General features: G+C 34.9%; 1 protein-coding gene across 2 annotated transcripts in view; it reads right to left on the bottom strand.

Moving 5' to 3' along the window:
- Positions 1 to 21,009, bottom strand: part of UPF2 (UPF2 regulator of nonsense mediated mRNA decay) — a 109,528-nt gene that overhangs the window by 31,432 nt on the left and 57,087 nt on the right. For both annotated transcript variants that reach the window (XM_032837850.1, XM_032837851.1), the window contains exons 9-15: positions 20,208 to 20,316; positions 12,053 to 12,166; positions 9,489 to 9,605; positions 7,859 to 8,044; positions 5,629 to 5,832; positions 4,661 to 4,936; positions 2,328 to 2,511 (exon numbers count right to left, since the gene is read on the bottom strand). In XM_032837850.1, coding sequence (XP_032693741.1) covers positions 2,328 to 2,511; positions 4,661 to 4,936; positions 5,629 to 5,832; positions 7,859 to 8,044; positions 9,489 to 9,605; positions 12,053 to 12,166; positions 20,208 to 20,316 — 1,190 coding nt within the window. The remainder of the gene's footprint in view (positions 1 to 2,327; positions 2,512 to 4,660; positions 4,937 to 5,628; positions 5,833 to 7,858; positions 8,045 to 9,488; positions 9,606 to 12,052; positions 12,167 to 20,207; positions 20,317 to 21,009) is intronic.

The following is a 21,009-nucleotide window of genomic DNA, read 5'->3' as shown; positions in this document are numbered from 1 at the left end:
GCAATAGGTTTAAATAAATTATGGCATATTCATACAAAGGAATACAGCCAATTAAGAATTAGAAAAATATTTCATATCAGGAAGAAATTTTATAATATATTAGGTAGAAAAAATCTAGCTATGAAACTGCAAACACGAAAAAATTTTAAAGGAGGAGAGCATATACCAAAAAATGTCAACACGTGATTATTCTTGTGTATGGAACATGATTTTTGTTTTCTTGGTATTTTTCTCATTTTTTGCCACAAACAAGTACTACTTTTTTTTTTAAAAAAAGATGTATTTATTTATTTTAGAGAAAGAGAAAGTGAGTGGAGCAGAGGGAGAGACAGTGAATCCTCAAGCAGACTCTGTGCTGAGTGCAGAGCCTGATGTGAGGCACAATCCCACAACCCTGAGAGTATGACCTGAGCCAAAATCGAGTCAGCCATTTAAATGATGGAGCCACCCAGGTGCTCCAAACAAGTGCTACTTTGAATAATATAAAAATGACTTTCAAAATAAAAAGGAACTTTGTAGCTCTTTAGCACTGGGCTATTACAAAGTTAAAATAATAATGAATTTACAAAGTGCTTGAAAACAAACAAAAAAAGACTACCAAAGGCAAGATATGGAAATAGAGTAATAGAAACTGTTCCTGTACATCTTCTTCCCGATACTTAGATTCTAAAACAGGAGGAAAATGGGACAACTTGAGAGCATACTGATTCTAGTTGCCATCATCTTTAGAGTTTGAATCACAAATGGTGGCCTGTGTTCTCCTTCCCATATTCTAAACAAGAACAGACCCCTCAAAAGAAGCCTGAGGTCCTTTAACTTAACCCTTTGCTCTATAAAAAGGATAAAGTACACCATACCCTTTACTGCTACCAAACCAGGTGTCAAACTAGTGTTACCTGATGCTCACTACACAGAATGTACCATCTGTAAAAGTTTTGGGGAAACAAGGCTAAGACTTAACTATATCAAAGCATCTGAAGTAGGGGCGCCTGGGTGGCTCAGTCTGTTAAGCCTCTGCCCTTAATCTCAGGTCATAATCTCAGGGTCCTGGGACTGAGCCCTGTGTTGGGCTCTCTGCTTAGCAGGGATTTTGCTTTTCCCTCTCCTTCAGCCCTCCCCCACCTTCTCGTGCTCTCTCTCAAATAAATAGATAAAATCTTTAAAATAAAAACTTCTTAAAAAGCATTTGAAGTAAATGAAATAATCAAGAGAAGTGAGTACTCTGCCTGAAATGATCATTTTATACAACTGGAAATCTGAAAAGGAAAAAAAGGGTAGTTAACTGGGGATAAAGTTCAAAGAACAAAGGAATCACATATGCCCTTCTGGGTGGAGTGGTAGAAAAGTGAACAGCTGCACAATCAGTAGCACCTTTAGAAATACCGCTCAAATAGATAACAGCAATCATATTCTCCAGAGGATGGACCCTTGGAGAAAGAAATTAAAATGCCGGATATAATATGAAAAAAATAGTTTTAGAGGAAAAAAGTCACAAATACTTCTGCCATGAAAGGAAGTACTTTAGATATGCAACATAGTAAATTTATGCAGTTAGCATAAATGGTGAAGCTTAAGGATCCCCTAATGACAGACATATGGGTACCAAGTGCTGGCAGGAAATAAAACATTAGCTTAAAGCCTAAAAATGTGTCACTTTGAAATGACTACAATAAAACATGCTAACATGCTAAGAACTATTAGCAAGCAAACCGGATTGGTAAGGCTGCATCTCATTCCAGTTATTTCCACTGATAAAGTTAGTCAGCTCCTAGTCCCTTGTGGGAGCTGTTCAAGAGCTAACTCTTCTTCAAGAACAGTCTCAGAAGAATGTTGAGAAAGTAAACAGACCAATTGTCCTATGAGCATAGTTCTCACATTTTCTCTAGTCCTAAGAAATAGAGATTACTCTCCCAAGTAAGGTCTGAAATTCCACAAGGTAGTTCCAAAACTTCTGATACTCCCCCTACAGTGTCTGCCTGCACTATGTTAAAAGATAATGCTTGTTTAAAATATATACTGTATATGTAAGAGATACTTTCATCAAAAGTATTTTCTCTTAGCAGTAAAAATTCTACTAATTAAGAGAGGCTCACAGGAAGTGTTTTTCCATCACTATCCTTTCCTTACATGACTATTCTCCTCCAAATTGGGATTATTTAATGAAATCAAGAAGTATGTCACCCAGGTCTTACCTAACACTATTATACAACACTCAACATTGAAAACAGAAAGTATACAAAAGCAAACACTAACAACAATATAAAGCAAATTCTAGAAACAATCTGCCAAACATCATCTTCATTCTCTCTCTGTAATTAATTGCTTACCTAGTTTTATTAAGAATTCTCGTTCCAAGTCGTGTACCTGCCTGATGGATTCTTCCAGAGAGTTACAGAGTTTGATCTTTGGTCTTAGCAGTTCTAGTGTATCACTGATCATGTAATCTATGTCAATAGGAAATGGATGGTCTTTTGTCCAAACCTCCAAACTTTTCTTCCACCAAACATAACGCTGATAACAAATGAAAAATAAGTTAGCTATAGAAAATTAAAGAACAAAAATATTTTAAAATAATAATCTATATTGTGATATTACCTAGTTAAAATAACTAAGCTAAAGAGTTGTAAAAAACACCTACCATTTTTATTCATGGTCAACAGTAATAACCCTAATCTACTTTCTAAGCCATTTGGTGATTTCAGTTTTTTTTTATTACAACTATCAAAACTTCTTTTTAAAGGCAAGGAAAAATCATAAATAAAATATCAAATAAATTTCTAGGTACTAAAACAAGGCAGAAACCCCACTCCCAAACCCCAAACAGGGTTTAAATATTTATTTTACAAAACAATAAAACCAAATTCAAAGCCATAGTTTTGATACGTTTTTATTATTTTCTCTATGCTACTTGCTTTGATTTTTAAGCAAGTCAATTAAAGTATCTGAAGATACAAAAAAAAAGTATCTGAAGATACAGTTTTTGAAACATATAAAAACCATTAATCCACAAGCATTTATTGGACAGCTACTGTGTCATATATGGTGCTGTTCAGAGATCTTCCCTCGCTTCTCCTAGCCTGATTCCTTCATTCTATTTTCTACTTTGTAATTTGTAAATTTAACTAAAAAGCACAACCCAAGAATTTGCTTATATATAAAAGGGTATTCTTCTGGGTGCTTTCTCCTCTCCAATTTGTTCTAGGTCCTTGCTACTGACATGAGGACTTCAATTGGGAGCTTGTTAGAAATGCAGACTCTTGGGCCCCCACCCTAGACCAAATGAATCACAATCTTCATTTTAACAGTATCTCCAGATGGCACATATGTACATTAAAGTTTAGAAGCACCACTGCGAAGGTCCTTTCCATCTGGCCTTCCCATACTTAACTGTACATGTACATTTTCTGACCTAGAACACACTGCCCTCATCCCCCAGGCCTCACTCACTCCTTACTCCCAATTTCCTAGGTATATATCCTGCTACACATTTCTGCTTGTTACTCAAAAACTACTTTTGTCTCTTTCTGCTCCTGGATAGTTCTGAGTGGCTTTTTTTCTCTCAGTCTGGGATTTCAGAGTGAATGCAAATAAGGACACTCTTCTGAAAGAGAGTTTACTTTTGATGCTGAGAGTTACAAGTGACATTTTGCCACAAACGTTTGGTTTCGATACAGTCTCCAACGTAAGACAGTCCTTGCATATAACTGGTAATCTGACTCTCAAATCTGTAGAATTTCCCTCCCCATTTTCTTCTTATCAAGTCAGAAAACAAGCGAGTAACAAGGTGTCCTCTACTGCATAGGTACGGTAACAGAACAAAGTAATCTGCTCTTCCCCCAGAGCATTTGCCCTCATTTAACAGCAGCCACTATGTGGATGTATTTCTGATACTTCAAAAGTCGTAATTTTAAATGTATTTTCTTCACCAAAATAAGTGAAGAAAACACTAACAAGAGATTATATACATTAGAATGATCATAAATAACTGAATGGTGCTTTTGGTACTTTATTTTAGTAACACCTAGAAAATTCAATAGTGAGCAGTTAAACCTAAACCTAAGTTAACTTTTGGAACACCAACCTTATAAAAGTTGTAGAACTGTCTCCATACTTGTTTCTGAATTTAATTTATATTATACTTAGTCTAAATTTTAAGTTTATATAATTAACTGATATTAAGATAGAGAAGCACAACCCAAGAATTTACCATGAATGAACAAATACTTTTTCCTGTGTTGAGAAGAGCGTATTTTCCCAAAAATGATAGAAAAAAGTGAAATCATTTAGAAACAAGAATTTTAGATGTAAAATCAGAACACAGATGAGTTGAAAATGTTATCAGACGTACAAAAAGTCATAAATTATCATACTAAAACAATAATCCATAAATTATACCAAATTTATAAACCATACCAAAATAATTCCCCAATGATAATTGTTAATCATAAAAGCGACAATGCAAATAGAGTGTTTATATAGTAGAATTCTTTTCATCATATATGTTTAATTTCTAAAACATCCTTGCAGGAAGAAAAAAAAATCTAATCTAATGATGAACACATCTTATATGTGATATATGAATGCTGTGTTTCTTCTCTAATATTTCTGTAACACAAGCAACGCATTAAATGATGCGAAACTGAATATTTAGGTTACATACCTGAAAGTATACAAGGAAGCAATCAAGTTTTCGTTTACTGGAACCTCTGTCAAAGTACTGGCCACAGGTATCCAAAATAGTGCACACTAGTCTAATTCTGAAAAGGTGTTCAGGAGGATCTAGCGAACTTGGAGAGCCATCTGGGTTAACACCAAATGAAGTAAAAGAATAAAGAGTTCTAAAAATAACAGCTGATTCCACCATTCGATAATTATAAAGTTCCCCTAAGAACTTGGCACTGCTGATACGTCTCTGATTAAATTTAGGCTGGTTAACCTAAAGGGAAAAAAAACACAGATTTCCATTAAAGAACAGTAATGTATTGATAAGAGGTAAAATTCTCCTTTGTTACTTGATAATACCAATACTGAAAGAACACTAAACAGAGGGGAAAAAATGGGTTCTCTCCTTATTTTCTAGTAAAGTGATCACTTCTGCATATCCTTTTTAAGAAATGGCTATCTTTAAAATGTTTTACTAAAAAGAACAAGTTAAATATTAAAATTTAGTATTATCATTAACTAAGTTGATGATACAGTTAAGATGTAATTCTCCCTATCGGTCCCCCCATAACTTATTTTTCTGTAATCCATGAATTAAGGAAATGAGCCAACAGAAAGAGGAAACAGTATACAGAAATTCTTACCAAAAGATTACCAATTCACCTAATTAAGAGATTTATAGATTCCTATAACCTGAGTTCTAGTGCCCTAGAAATAATTAAAATCTATTATACTCTTCCAAAATAAGCCTAACTGAACTTGAGAAAAAGAAGCAAAAAACTCTCCGGCACTAGCCTGAAAGATGACTAGGAAATCTGAGATAAGAGTAACCTTAAAGAAACAGTATATTGACATCACAAGGGGAAAGAAAGGTTTCCAAATTACTCTTTTTAATAATCGGATTTAAAAGTTGTTTAAATTCTCCACAAACTTCAATTTGATGACTTCAAGGAAAGTCCTTATTACCTCCATTCCTAATCGAATATCTTCTAAAACTCCATCCACAACATGGATTCCAACATCTTCTTGGTAGAGGACCAGTCCTGCTAAGAGGTTGGCTACACAATGAATACTATTATATTTCACATTCCAGATATTTATCATACAACAAATAACATAGTCTTTCACTTCTTGGTCCTGCCAGGGCAACTTTCGCATCTGTCTCAAAACCTACACGGAGAGAATTTTGTTTCAATTACTAAGATAAGTACATAATACTCCAATATACCCAATAATATAAATATTTTGATTCTGCAGTCATTTAACTTTTGAAATAAAAAATATTTTAGAGATCCTCTACCAGCTTCTTAACTTTAGAGACAGGAAAAGTGAAATACTTTTAATTATTGGCAAAATTTATTCACGTTTGCCTTACATCTCTTCATGATGCCCCTAAATTTCCTAGAGTTTCCAGATCTTCAATCAGGCTAATAGTTTATACCCATAATACCAGTCACTACAAACACATACCCAAGGTTTACCAAAAATAGTATTTTCTTTTGCATATCACTAATGTAAATAATCTCAGGTACTTTTTGTAAATCAAAAATTTCCAATAAATAAATAAACCCAAGATCAGTGGGTTAAAAGATCACTTGATATGGAGGATACAACATTATACAAAACTAACATTATACAGCATCTGTTTCCTCAAGTGTAAAGAGGGATAGTAACAGCACTTACTCCCCAGTCTATTGTTAAGGATTAGACAAGTTAAAATATGTGAGGCACATCGAACCGTCTGACTCGTTGTAAGTACGACAGAAAAGTCAGCCATTACTATTTCAAAAACTCTACTGGTAATGAAATGGTGAGCAGAGCTCTACCTATAATCAAGTTTCTCCCATTTTTAGAAAGAAAAAGTAAAAAAAAGATACTATTAGCAGATTGCAAAGCACTCTTTTCATCTCGATAGCCACCACCCATCTTTTTTTTTTTTTTAAGATTTTATTTATTTGAGAGAAGAGAAAGAGAAGCAGCAGCAGGGAGAGGCAGGGGGAGAAAGAGAAGCAGGCTCCCCACTGAGCAGGGAGCACAACGTGGGACTTGATCCCAGAACCCCGGGATCATGACCTGAGCTGAAGGCAGAGGCTTAACCGACTGAGCCATTCAGGCGCTGTAGCCACCATCCATCTTTCAAGCACTTCAATGTTCTCAAATCAGCTTCAGTGGAAATATTAATGTTGTCTCAACCACAGAGCAACCTATATTTTTAAACTTATAGCTAACTCTAAAATAGCTTTCAAATTGCTTGTTGTTTGAAACAACTACTATCTGTGATTCTCTGAAAGTTGAGTCCAATTTCCAAAGTCACATGATCATTGCTCATTACCGGTGTATAATGCATGTATTACTGCACACCTTTTCTTCTCCCCACAGGTTTTCTCTGTGCAACAGCTTATCTGTTTCACTTTTTTTTTTTCCTAAAGAGGAAAAAGGTTCTACAATGTGTTGTTTCAATTTCAAGAGTTAACCATGAAATGTTCTGTTCAACATATCCTACTTGAAAGTGAAGTTTCTAATAAGGTAACTGCAATAATTATGAAAACAGGTCAGCATTTTTTAACCTTTTCTGGAAAATGACCAAAATTATGAAATTTCAGAGGGCCATGGACCTACTAAAGCCCACTCAAGGTTAGGATCCCCTGTACTGAAGCAGAATATTAAAAGTCAACTTCATTACAGAATATCAGAGACAAAGTAGTAATTTCAAATATAAACAGTACCAAAATTAAAATTAGAATAATTACTTCAGAGTAAGAGTCACAAAAGGAAAACAAAACATATGTCCTGTATCTTATGTTCATCATATGACTTTCACTTTAGGATGACTTGTATAGAAGCAGTCACAATTCAACTTGTGATCTAATCTTAACTCTCCTAAACTTCACTGCTGAAACTTTAACAGCTCTGCTTTCATTTCTCCAGTTACAGAATATGAATAATGCAAGCTGCTGACATTCCTTATTGGTACTTTGTCGAACACTGAAGCAATTTATAAACAAGCTGATGTGGAGAAATTGAAATAAATGTCCTGGACCGAAATATTTTAGTACACAGGCTAGTAGCCAACTGCACTGTTCTTAATACTACAATCACTAGAATGAAAAGAATTAATTCTGTTGAATATTGTATCATCTTAGCACCACTGCAAATCTCAAATTGACTATTACTTTATGATTTCAACAGGATTTACCTTCTCAGTGGTAACTTTGGAGAGATCCTTGTACAAAAGTTTCCGGACATATTCCTGGAGAGGAGGACGTTTCTTTTTCACTGTTTTTTCAGCTGGAGGTGGGTTGCAGTAGTAATATGCATTCTCCACCATTGTAACATATCTTGCGTCGAGGTGCATTGCTTGTTTCTTTCTCATCATTTGCTCCTAAAATAAAAATGTCTAAATCAAAATACTTTCATTCTAATGTTTACTCCTAACCAAATTTCTATTCTCAGTGATAGGATTTCAGGATAAAGGACTAGAAAAGGAAAAAAAACAAAAAACAAAAAAAAAACAATCACTAGGTATTTCTAAGAATGTACTAGCACACTATTATACCAAAATCATGTTTTTAGAATAAATTAGTCCATGACTACTTGGTGTTAGGCCTTAGGCTCTGAAACAGCTCTACAAACAAGAAAACTAAAAGCACCCCAAGTTTATAAACTTGTCCACAGCTCTGAGCATCAACCCAAGAGGTGTTGATTCAAAACACATCTAGTCAACCAATGATAAAAGCTCGTTGCTTTTACTGTAAGAGGGGAAAAGATCCACTGAGCCAATCCAATATCGCCCATACCACCATGACTAGTCAATGTTTTTCCTAGCAAAAATAGAGGATTCAAATATTGTAAATAAACCAAGACATTAAAAGCTAGCTCTATCACATTTTTATATATACAGTCTCTTTTAACTTTAAGAGCCTGAGCCAAAAGAACAAGAGCTTTTTTCTTGTTAGGATAAAAATTTGAACTTGGAATGACGTTTAAGTCGTTAATGTGATACAAGCCTACAGAAAATTTGGAAATCAATTCCATTTGATGGCCTCCACATTAATATTTTTGTTTATTAGAAATAAATTCTGTTTCTTCATATTAAATATTATTGGCAGAGAGTATCCAAGCTCACAACTGGATTCTAAAGAAACTAAGTTATCTAAAGAAAATGATATAATCAAGATTTTTATAACAGTAACACTAATGTAATGACAGTCTATGCCCAGGGATTCCTAAACCTGAGCTCTTTTTAACGCTAACACCAATATTCCCTCTGCCATCACACTTCCCATCCTCCCGAGTCTGCAAGGGAATGCATGGATATTATCCATAAGCATAAGAACTTAATTGCTTAATAAACCTGATGGCCATTTAAGCATCCTAGGTAGCTTAAGAAATAGCTTCTACCCCAAGTTAATTTTTCAAGCTTATAGTTTTTAATTTTTAAATGAAATTTTATATTTTTAAACTTATAATTTATATGTTTATGGCACATAAACAACAGCTTCTTTAAACATTCAAGAACATCCATAAAAAATGGCTCTAACACAACAATATCACCAGTACTTGCTCATTTGCATCATTTATCAAAAGGTATTTGGGGTTGAACTTAATCCTCCTTTACCATACAGTGAACTCACTGGCAGACAAGTGAGGAAAATTCCTACAATTCTCCTGGAATGGCTACAGCACATAAATATGGGAGATTCTAATTTAGGCAGAAATGTTTCTTTTTATATAGCAGACCATGATCATAGGCACTGGTCAGTTATTTCTAACCCCTGAAGTAAATCAAGAATCTCAAGCTCTTGCTAGGATCCTCAAGCCCTTACCAAAAGTACACTGGTCCTCAGGTGTGATTCTGGTGATCTGAAAAGAAATCTTCCACAGGTTTCTAGTAGAGTACATGCCATTTCAATATGGTGATGGGAAAAGTCTGATAGAAGCATCTGTAACAACAATGATGATGAGAAAACACAAAAGACAACACTTCAATCCTGTTAAAGAAAATACAGATCTAATGTGTATAACAACTTCAGAAATGTCAAGTATGAAAAACAAAAGCTAGTCTACTTTGGCTTAACAAGCTTCACTGATGAGTATCTTGTGTTCAGTCACAAAAATTTTATATAAAATCTTCAATATACTTAATGTCTTTTCTTTCAGATAAATACACGAAAACTAATATCAAAGCCTTCTGTATATAATGACTATTAGATGCTATTTATTTAAACACCTGTGACATATACAACACAACTAACATTTTCTAAATCACTTTTGTTTTTTGGTTTATGGGACATTCACTTGTAAAATTCTGACCACAACAGGCACACTGTATGAAATTTAGAAACATAACACATTACCACAGCATTTCAGTATTTATCCTCCTAATCTTTCTCTATGCACATTTTCTAAACCAAAACAGATTCAAACATATCGCATTATTTAATAACTTGGTGTTTTTTTAGCTAATATGACTATTTTGCTGTGTCCTTATTTATCCTTCTATGGCATGATTTAAAAGAGGCATATTACTGCATAATATGAACTACACTAAAACCTAAGTAATTCTTACTTATTGGATATTGAAATTGTTTACGATTTCTTGCTACTTAAACAACTGTGGGACAAATATCCTTGTAGATAAATTTGTACATTTATTATTTCCTTAAAGCAAACATATAGAAATGGAATTTCTAGATCAAAGAAATGTATACCCTTCCTATATATCTGTAATAATTACTATAAAGAAATACACTAACGGTTTAAATTGTTCCATGGTATAATTCCCTTCAAATACAGCATTGAGAAATCTTTCACAATCGTTTTTGAAATGCTGTCCAGAGATTCCCTAAATGTACTCTGCTGTCCTCTGAGATGCTCCAAGTAGATTTAGGAAACTTAACCCCTTAAATATTTACAATGACTATTAATATTTTAAACACTCTTAAGAAATCAAGCAATAAAGAAACTTGATAAACTTAACTTGGGGTTTTCCAAATGTACTTGAATCCATGAGACCCACTTTGTGTAATATACCTAACAACCTAAGGAAATCAATTTGATACAAAATTTGTCATTGTCTGTCATGATCAATTCAAACTTTAGAATTATTCCATCTCTGCTGCATCAGCTTTACCACATATAATTACTTACTAATTTCTAGCTTAATTCCATTGTGGACAGAAAACATAATCGAGTAATTTCAGTCTTTTCTAATTTTCTGCGATTTTTGTTGTTGTTAGTTACGGTAAATGATCCACGTGCACCTGAAGAGATTTTAAGTTCTGATGCTGCTGGGTATAGTGCCCATTAGATCCAGGTTGTTAACTGTATTGTTCAGTTCTGTATACACATACTAATTTCGTCTGCCTCTTCTTTCAGTTAATGAAAGGTGTTTCAAAGTCTCTCACCATGACCGTGGATTTGTTTACTTCTTTTCCTTGTTGACTTTTGCTTTATATATTTTGAAGGTCCCTTACTGGATTCATACTTATTCAGGAAGGTAATAGTTTCCTGCTAAAATCTGCTCTTCAGGGGCGCCTGGGTGGCTCAGTGGGTTGAGCCGCTGCCTTCGGCTCAGGTCATGATCTCAGGGTCCTGGGATCGAGTCCCGCATCGGGCTCTCTGCTCGGCGGGGAGCCTGCTTCCCTCTCTCTCTCTGCCTGCCTCTCTGTCTACTTGTGATCTCTGTCTGTCGGGTGGATAAATAAAATCTTAAAAAAAAAAATAATAAAATCTGCTCTTCATCATTATGAATTGTCCTTTATTTACAATAAATGCTTTGTACCTTAATTGCTTGATGATAATGAAAACAGGTGTATTTTCTTTTTTAAGATTGATTTATTTATTTCAGATAGTGAGCAAGCAAGTAAGCATGAGTGACAGGAAGAGGATGTCAGACTTTGTACTGAGCATGGGGCTCGATCCCATGACCCTGAGATCACCACCTGAGGTGAAACCAAAAGTTGGATGCTCAACCAATTGCACCATAAAGGCGCCCCCAAACCAAGTGATTTTTAGTCAGTTCTTCCACGGTATGCTCCCCCCCACCTTTTTATGTTAGCCTTTCTGGTCTTCATATTTATCTTTCTTGAAGGCAGTCTACAGTGTTTTACTTATTTATTTATTTTACAGTGTTGTTTTAATAAAGTCTTACATTCTTCAGGCTTTTACTTCATGTATTTTGTCCCATTACATTTCATGTAATTACTGTGATAGCTGTATTTCTACCATACTATTATTTATTTTTGGCTCTGCTCATCTATTTAAAGTTCTTTTTCACTCTTTTCTTGTCCTCCGTATTAAACAAATATTCCTTACTTATTTCATTTTTCTCTAGCATTTATAACTAAAACTTTGTCTACTAAAACAACTCAAATAATGTGGCACTAACCTTTAAACAATGTAATGTATCATTTTTTGTGAACATCTTAAATTTAGTTAATTCTCCAATAAAACGAACAGTTTTGTTCTTTGTTTCAATATTGATCTGGTCCTTTTTTCGTACCTACAAATTAAAAGAAAAGAGACATTAACTTAGAGAATTAACATTTTGAAATCTCTGATAAGAAATGTAATTTTAATAAGACTGCATTCACCCCAAATATTTTAAATAAATCTGCATAAATTTCTTGCTATTCAAATTACTTTAAGTTAAGGCAACGTAAGCTCTGTGGAACACGAGTGCTGGGATATGATTTGCAAACAGTTCCATGGTCAAATAATTTTGGGAAATGATACACTTTATTGGGCTTAAATAGGTTCTCAAATAAAGAAGCCTGTTTAACCTAATTTAATTCACTTATTTAACAACATAAAGCTCCTTTTGAGATGCTAGCAACTACGAGTTAACATCTCACTAATATTGTAAGGAACACACTTAACGAAATGCTGCTTTAAAAATAGTAAGTACCAAGAGCTTACTTAAGCAAAAATATTAGCAAGGCTTAGTGTATTATACTTATGAACTACAGTATGCATTTTCTATCATAAATTCATTACAGTGAAATTTTTGATATAATCCCTATTCTTTTTTCATCATCAGTCATGGTTGTATATCAAATTTCAAACCCTTTGCAAATATAAGCCTTCTTACTTGGGCGCATGTTTCAAAAAATATTCAGCATAACAAAATCCTATTATAATAGTACAAAGCAAACGTAAGTCAAGATAAATGTAAATGGATTACAATTTCATCAGCAAACAGACTAACAGCAAACAGTCTAAAAATCTTTTATGTGAACACCAGTGACAATAACATGGTGGTGTCTCGAACTAGTTTAATGTACTTTTTCAGAATCCTCTACTGTCTTATTCAGTTGTTCAAAATGGTAGTGCTTTGAACCAGTTTAGTGTTTTCTTTTCCAGATTACTATCCTATCTTATTTGTTCCACGTAACAACATTCTGAGAAAGGAACAATAGGTTATAATCTGATTTAATAATTTAACAACAAAACAACACAAAGCTCTCGAATGACTTGATGAAAGATCAGTACTAAAATCCCAGTTTCCTATTACTTGAGAATTCCACTACCTTAGTATGCGCTGGGTTTTAAAATAAGGCCCAACCTCACCAGCAGCTAGACGATTAATGACAGTCATTTATATAAATACTAAACTCCTACATACTCAAGGAGCTAACACTTGGATTGAATTTATCATCTTCATTTTTAAGGACCTACTTTCTATAGCAAGCAGAAATAGGTGTTAAGATTTTTTAGCTCTTCAGGGATAATTTTTAAATAAAACTAAGTTTACTCATTTAAAACATCAGAGCAAACTAGAAGCTCACTATAAGCATTTATTAAAGCATCAATAAAACTGCATCGATTAAAAATAAAATCACAGAATTCAACTTACAGAACTTTAACCTTGACTGTTTTAGCAATTCAGAAAAGAGCACAGCTTTCATAAAGATCCTTTCACAAATAAATGTTTGTTAAGTACTATGTATGAAAAGCTCCTCGTACTGAATTATAATTTTTTCTTTTTCTTTTTCTTTTTTTTTTTAAGATTTTATTTGACAGACAGAGATCACAAGTGGGCAGAGAGGCAGGCAGGGGTTGGGGGGACAGGCTCCCTGCTGAGCAGAGAGCCCAATGCAGGATTCGATCCCAGGACCCTGAGATCATGACCTGAGCTGAAGGCTTAACTAGCTTAACGCACTGAGCCACCCAGGCACCCCTGATTTATCTTATTTTATCAACTCTTAGGATACACTAAGAGTATGGATTCTGGACCAGACTTGCTGGGTTTAAATCCCAGCTGTTACTTAAACTCTGCCTCGATCTCCTCTTCTTTAAAATGGAACTAATAAAAGTAACCTACCTCAAAGTTGTTGTCAACTGATACATGTAAAGCACACACAACAGTGCCTGGCGCTAGGAAAAATTCAATAAATATTTAGCTACTACTAATTTTATTCATCTTTGTATATTTGTATCACTATTATGTGGACATGAAATAACTGTTTATGGAGTGAACAAATAAATGAAAACGCTTAATGTTTATAGATTATCGCAGGGACAAAAAAGAGCAAATAATCTATAGTCAGAAATCTGAGCCCCTTTCAGTCATTCTACACCATTCTGGGGGTATATAATCTTGGGTAATTCACACAAATTTCCTCAACCACTGGCTCGCCTAGTAAAATATAGATAAAAATAAGTATGGTGATGATGACAGAGGCAGTGGTGGTATTAACGACAGCTATGCTTCATTTGATTTCTAAGCAACTGGTTTACAGAACAAAATATTATATCCCCTTCAAAATGGTATAAGAGATGTTTTAAATGATGGCAAAATGCTTCTCAGTGAGAAATAAAGAATGGAAAATTATATACTATAAATTCATCACCCCCCCCACCCCAGAAAAAACTACAGAGGAAAAAAAGATAAAGAAAATATACAAAAAGATTAGTAGGTTTGCTTTTGGGGCACCTGGGTGGCTCAGTGGGTTAGAGCCTCTGCCTTCCGCTCAGGTCATGATCCCAGGGTCCTGGGATCTGGCCCCACATCGGGCTCTCCCCTCAGCAGGAAGCCTGCTTCCTCCTCCTCTCTCTCTCTCTCTGCCTACTTGTGATCTCTGTCAAATAAATAAATAATAATAAAAATCTTAAAATAAAAAAAGTAATAGGGTTGCTTTAAAGTGATGAAATTATGAGGCTTCCCCTCTTCTTTCTAAATTATCTTATATTTTCTAAAGAACCCATGCTGAGCATGTCTTTCTTCTACAGCTGAAGAAACAGGGAAACAAAAAAATGTGTAAGGAAGCAACTCAAAAATAATATACTAATGCTGAATCTTGAGAGGGAGTGGGGCTGAGAAGTATACAAACATGGTTTTAAATATCTCTTTGGGTGACTCTGTATGTACAAGCTCTTAGTAACTGCTATGGAACATTATACAATTTTAGGTATTACGGAGCATTGTAACTTTCAAAACAAGTAACATAGTGTACCATCTACAATTATTCTTAAATATTATTGAGGGTAAGGAGGTACAATCTAAGTAACATGACAAAATTGTAGAATTTTTAAATGAATTATGAAAAATCAGTGCTACCTCATTCCCTCATTTTCAGATGAAAAAAATGAAGGTTTAAAAGGCTGTAACTTATAAAAAAGACTGACTTATTCTGACTATTCATTATCTTCTAGTCTCATTTGTTGACTCCTTATGATCAAAAAGGTATGTCCAAACATTTCTGCGGAAGTAAATACTAACAATGTAAAATTTTCTATATATTGGGGCGCCTGGGTGGCTCAGTCGTTAAGTGTCTGCCTTCGGCTCAGGTCACAATCCCAGGGGTCCTGGGATCAAGCCCCACATCAGACTCCCTGCTCAGCAGGAAGCCTGCTTCTCCCTCTCCCACTCCCCCTGCTTATGTTCCCTCTCTCCTCTCTCTGCGTCAAATAAATAAACTTTAAAAAAATCTTTTAAAAAATTTTTCTATATATTTCTAGTTCAATGTCTCTTACAGAATTTTACTCATAATCTTACGTAGCAAAAATGTTGCTTACAACTCATTTATTAATGACAGATAAAACTGAGATCAACTGAATAACTAAATTCCTAAGCATTAATAAAAACTCTTTGGATACATCAACATATAAAAATTAAGGCTTTCCGAGGCCTATCTAGGAAGACCCTCCTCCCCAAACTGGTCCTTCTATAACTTCACCCAAATAGACATGATACGTCCTCTATAATTTGATCATTTTGTTCTACATAAACTTTATTCATTTAATCATTCTAATTTTTTGGAAAATCTACTATACACTAAACACTAAGAAGGCACTAAGTCCATAAACAAGTAAACTTGCCTTCAAACTTTATTTTGTGCTGTGGACCACTGATCTCCAGGGTAAGGTAGGTAAGACTCTTGATCTACTAGAGTGTCGGAAAAAAAAGTCTTGGAACTTCTATTTATGTTTTGATCTCACACTTTTCAATTTACTTTTATTTTATAAATTTACATAAAATATTTCATACAACTGCAAATATATACAATTTATATATAACTATGCCAAACTGGGATATGTGGTCAATTTATTTTACCACTAGAGAGATTGATTTAAAAAGCTGAAAGACTGCTAATTTTTAAAATGTCAGTCAGGGGCACCTGGGTGGCCCAGTGGGTTAAGGCTCTGCCTTCGGTTCAGGTCATGATCTCAGGATCCTGGGATCGAGTCCCACATTGGGCTCTCTGCTCAGCAGGGAACCTGCTTCCCCCTCTCTCTCTGCCTGCCTCTCTGCCTACTTGCGATCTCTGTCAAATAAATAAATAAAATCTTTTAAAAAAAAGGTCAGTCTGAGGGGTGCCTGGGTGGCTCAGTGGGTTAAAGCCTCTGCCTTCGGCTCAGGTCATGATCCCAGTGTCCTGGGATCGAGCCCCACATCGGGCTCTCTGCTCCGCGGGGAACCTACTTCCTCCTCTCTCTCTCTGCCTGCCTCTCTCTGCCTACTTGTGATCTCTGTCTGTCAAATGAATAAATAAAATCTTTAATAAATAAATAAATAAATAAATAAATAATAAAAAAATTTAAAAAAAGGTCAGTCTGATATGCTTATATTTAAATAAAAGCTGTCCCTTCGCTGTAAAGTAGGCTCTGCTGAAAATTTGGAGAGCATGGAAAATTAGAAAGGAAAAAAATATTTCTTATTGCCCCACTATTCAAAGACAGCCATAACATATTGATACGTAATTTTTTTCTTTCTTTACGTTCCAAGCATTTTAACATAAGTATACATTTATTCTGTGTAAGAGTTTACAGCTTGCTTTTTTTCCCCACCAAAAGAAGCACTATTACGAAAATTTTTTAGTAAGTATTACTTTCCATGGCTCTGTATCATTTCAGCACTGCGACTACCTGACCATTTTCTTAATTCACTGTTGGGCTTCTAGCTTACTTTCCATTTTTTCCCCATAATTCATGATGTGAATAAAGCTTTTTTGGGTATATAGGATTACTTACTTAGGACAGATTCTCAAAGTTGTCCAATGTATAAATGCCTGTAAGAATCTTGAAACATATTACCTAATTCCTCCTCCAAATTCTGACCTCAGGTGCATGTAGTTTCTCATTTCTATTATCTTTACTAATCTGTTGGTCAAATTAGTAGATTAATTGTTGTTTTAACCAGAATTTCTTTGAGTACTAGATGAGATTTCATATAGTTCTGTTAACCAGTTTTATTTCTCAGGTGAGATTCTTAAGCAAAGGGTATGACTGTGATAATATGCTGGAATTAGAGGACAGAGAAAGGGAAGCCTAAGTAAAACACTATTCTCATAATTCAAGCTATGAAGAGGAGATGCTAGATTTGGAGGAGTGTTTTAGAAGATAGTACCAACAGAATTTGGTGAAGGCTGGCTCCAGAATGTCCAAGGAGCAAAAGCAGAAGTACTTCTCTTAGGGACTAGAGAAAAAATATTGCAAATTTATAGACAGAATAAAAGGTGATATGAGGAAGTGAAGGCTAAAGATTTTTTTTGAGAATTCATGAGTTTATTTTATAAACATATTTACCTAGAACTACATGAGAACTTTCTAAGCACCAAGAGAGAGGTTCAGGCAAGAGACATGTATTTGAGTTTGCTGAGAAATAAAAGTCAACTAAAGCCCAGGTAAAATGTGTTCTGTCAAAAAGGAGGGTGAAGAAGGAGGTCTGGGGAATGGAAAAATACAGACTCAGCTGGAAAAAAGGAGAAGATTTTTATTCTTGATAAAAGATATTGAGAAAAGCAGTCAAGTAAGAAGCAGGAGAGTGTGGTGGGAGAGAAGGGATCATTATTATTGTAATAATATCTATGTCTGAGCACTACGTGATGAACTTTATATCCATTATCTTGTGTAATACGTAAGAACAATCCCATCTGAAAAGATACCAGTATTATCCCCACTTAATAACTCAACCAGAGTTAACAATGCTAGCAAGTGGGGCAGACAGAAGGGCGGAAAAAAATAACAGTCCAGCAGTTTAGAATCTGTAGGGACATCAACTAACTTAACGTAATTAAGAGGATGCTGGTGGTCTCTGCCAGGGTGTTATGACGAAACAAAGGGTAAGTGTCAGAAGCAGAAGAGACAAGTATACTCTAAAACAACTCAAACAAAAAGCAAATGAAAGACAGTGGGGGGTGAGGTTGAAGACATTTTCTTGTTGCTATTATTTTAGTTTCACTTAAGGATGGGAAACTTTAGGCACATATAGAGACAAAAAGCAAGTTCCTGGCAAAGTCTGCAGATGTCAGGGTTAGAAAAGATAGATCCTGGAGGAGGCAGAAGTGATCAAATTATTTGATCAAGTGACTTCAAGTTACTCTTCTCTCCCCTACAGTGGTTCCCACAGTATTCTCCTAGAATTCTGCTAAGTCTCTGAGTTGTAACAAAGCATTACATCAGGAACGAAACTTTCAAGTCCCGCAACTCTCACCCCAATTATCAATTTCAATTATCAATTTCGGTGGGAAGTGAAAGATACATGAATAGAATATTCTTAATCTTAAATTTCTCACCAAAAGCATTAATTATGCTTGGTCCAGCATGTATGTTGTTTTTGGATTTGGTTGAGGGGTATATGTGTGACTCATATAATAGAGTCATACTGTCTGCCAGGAAAAGTTTCTTGTTTTGCATAATGGGATTAAATAAATCAAAAAGAATATCATAATTCTTGATGCATCAATCCCTGAACTGGCAGCATTTATCAAAGTGTGTTCTTTGACCCCTTCCAGGAGGTTCAAAGTGCACATTACCCTATTAAAACTTTGGGAATTCTTAAAAGAGAACAAAACAAAATCATTTAACTCTCTTGATCTCAAGTGTTTCCAAACAGCCTTTAAAACACAGAAACCGGTCCTTGCTTAATACTACGTATGAAAATCCAGAACACACTGCCCCAGAAAAATCTTAACCACAAATCTCATATAAACTAACTCCTATGGCAAGAGGCCTTTAGAAGTCATCCCACTCTTCACTGAAGACTTTTTCCTTCTGTGAACTCAAGGTTCTTACTCCTGAACAATTCGTTTGGCAATTAAACATGCAATTTCTTATAATATCGAATATATCCAGGGTTTAAATGTTTATTTCACTCTCATTTTTGTATTTATGCCTTTTCTTCACAACTAGGTTGTGAGATCCCTGTTCTCAGGAATTACTTCTGTTCTCTGAGCACTCGGCAATACCAATTTCTGTATAATGAGTGCAATAAAGTGCATACTGGGCACAGCAAACATTTATGTGCATCACAAGCAACTTGCTATAAAGCTAAGTTTGTCAATTTTTTCCCATTGGCTAATATAACCACTTGAATTTCATGCGTTTTCAGTCTACAATATTCACTTTCAGTCATGTTTAAGGAACCATTTTACTCCTTTCAAGGTTTTATTTATATCCCCTTATAAGGTGATGGGTAGTATGGATTTGGAGAACAGCTAACAGGCAATTTAAGACTCCTAGAACCAGAAAGGGAGAGAAGCTGTCTGGAAATGGTCCCTGGTACTTACCAGGGTACTCTTTAAGAACTTACCGCTATACAAGATAAAGATTGTTAAGGCAAGAATCAATAAAAACATGGGCTATCACACCATTCTCTGCTCAGATAAATTATACAACCTCGTGTACCCCAGACATTTGGACTCCCAAAACCCCAACGGGCATCCTCCAGGCACTGTGCCCTGACTTGCACAGCCAATCCTATGTTTCTTCTGGGAACACCAATGAGATCTGCTGGCTCTCTTGACCTTAGAGAATGGTTTTTAATTTACAAAAGCAAAAAAGTGCAGTACCTGTAGGAAACAAGGTAGCAGCAACAGCTCATCTCCAAACTGGAATATACTACTTATCAATTTCAAGCTTTGTTGAGAAAATTACATTTTAAAATCTCAGAAGCCCATTAATTCTGAATTCTTAACCACTATCAAATTTCAGAAATATGCTTACCAGTACAAAATTATATTCTTAAAGAATCCTCACTCAACTTATAAGTATATAAATATGTGTGTATACATATATAACAAAATAAATGCTTAAATACATACATGAAATCTGAAATCCCCCCTCAGCATGGAACAAAGATCCTCTGCTACATCAGACATGCAGGGATGCAATGTAGCAACCAATCTTGCATAAAATGGTAGCAAATCCAACCTGCAAAAGTTATATGTGATATATGTAAAAGGAAAGACATACCAGAAGTAATTAATCTTAAAATTTAAACTTTCTCAGATATATTCACACATTAAATGATAAAAACTAGTAATCGTACAGACGTGCCTATTTATTGCCATCATGATGAAGCATATGGAAATTCAACCTGCTTTGTGAAAGCTTACTAATAATCTGGCATTTGCTATTCAGTGCATTTACTGCACATATGCAATTTCACAACAAAATTGTATAATTTTGATAATATATGAAATACCAAGTGCAGAAAACATCAAGTTTTGACATGGCCTGAAGTTTTGATCACATAATTACTAAGTAAACAAACCTAATGGTAACTTAAATAGTGCAAAACAGAATCCTTTTAAACTATTTCCTTCTTTTATCCACAGGTAAGTTATTTATAAACTTTAATGTCTAAAGTGAAAGGGTAACCAATAACCAAGATGGCATCTTAGAAATCCAAATATTATCCAAAACCCACACACTAACTTCTGCATCTTATTCATTCCAGAAGCTACTCAGATTCACCCACGGTGCCTATCCTCTCTTACTTTAGACAATAACTGGCAAATATGTGGTTATTCATGTTGCCACCCCCTTTCATTATTAGAGCACTTTCTCATCAAACCTGAACGCAGCCCCAGAGTCCTGCTTAACCCAGCACTCCAGGCAGCC

Source organism: Lontra canadensis, unplaced genomic scaffold (assembly GCF_010015895.1).
Source record: "Lontra canadensis isolate GAN:19392208 unplaced genomic scaffold, GSC_riverotter_1.0 scaffold100, whole genome shotgun sequence".
In the NCBI taxonomy this organism is placed as follows: Eukaryota; Metazoa; Chordata; class Mammalia; order Carnivora; family Mustelidae; genus Lontra; species Lontra canadensis.
This window is presented reverse-complemented; position numbering and strand designations above follow the sequence as displayed.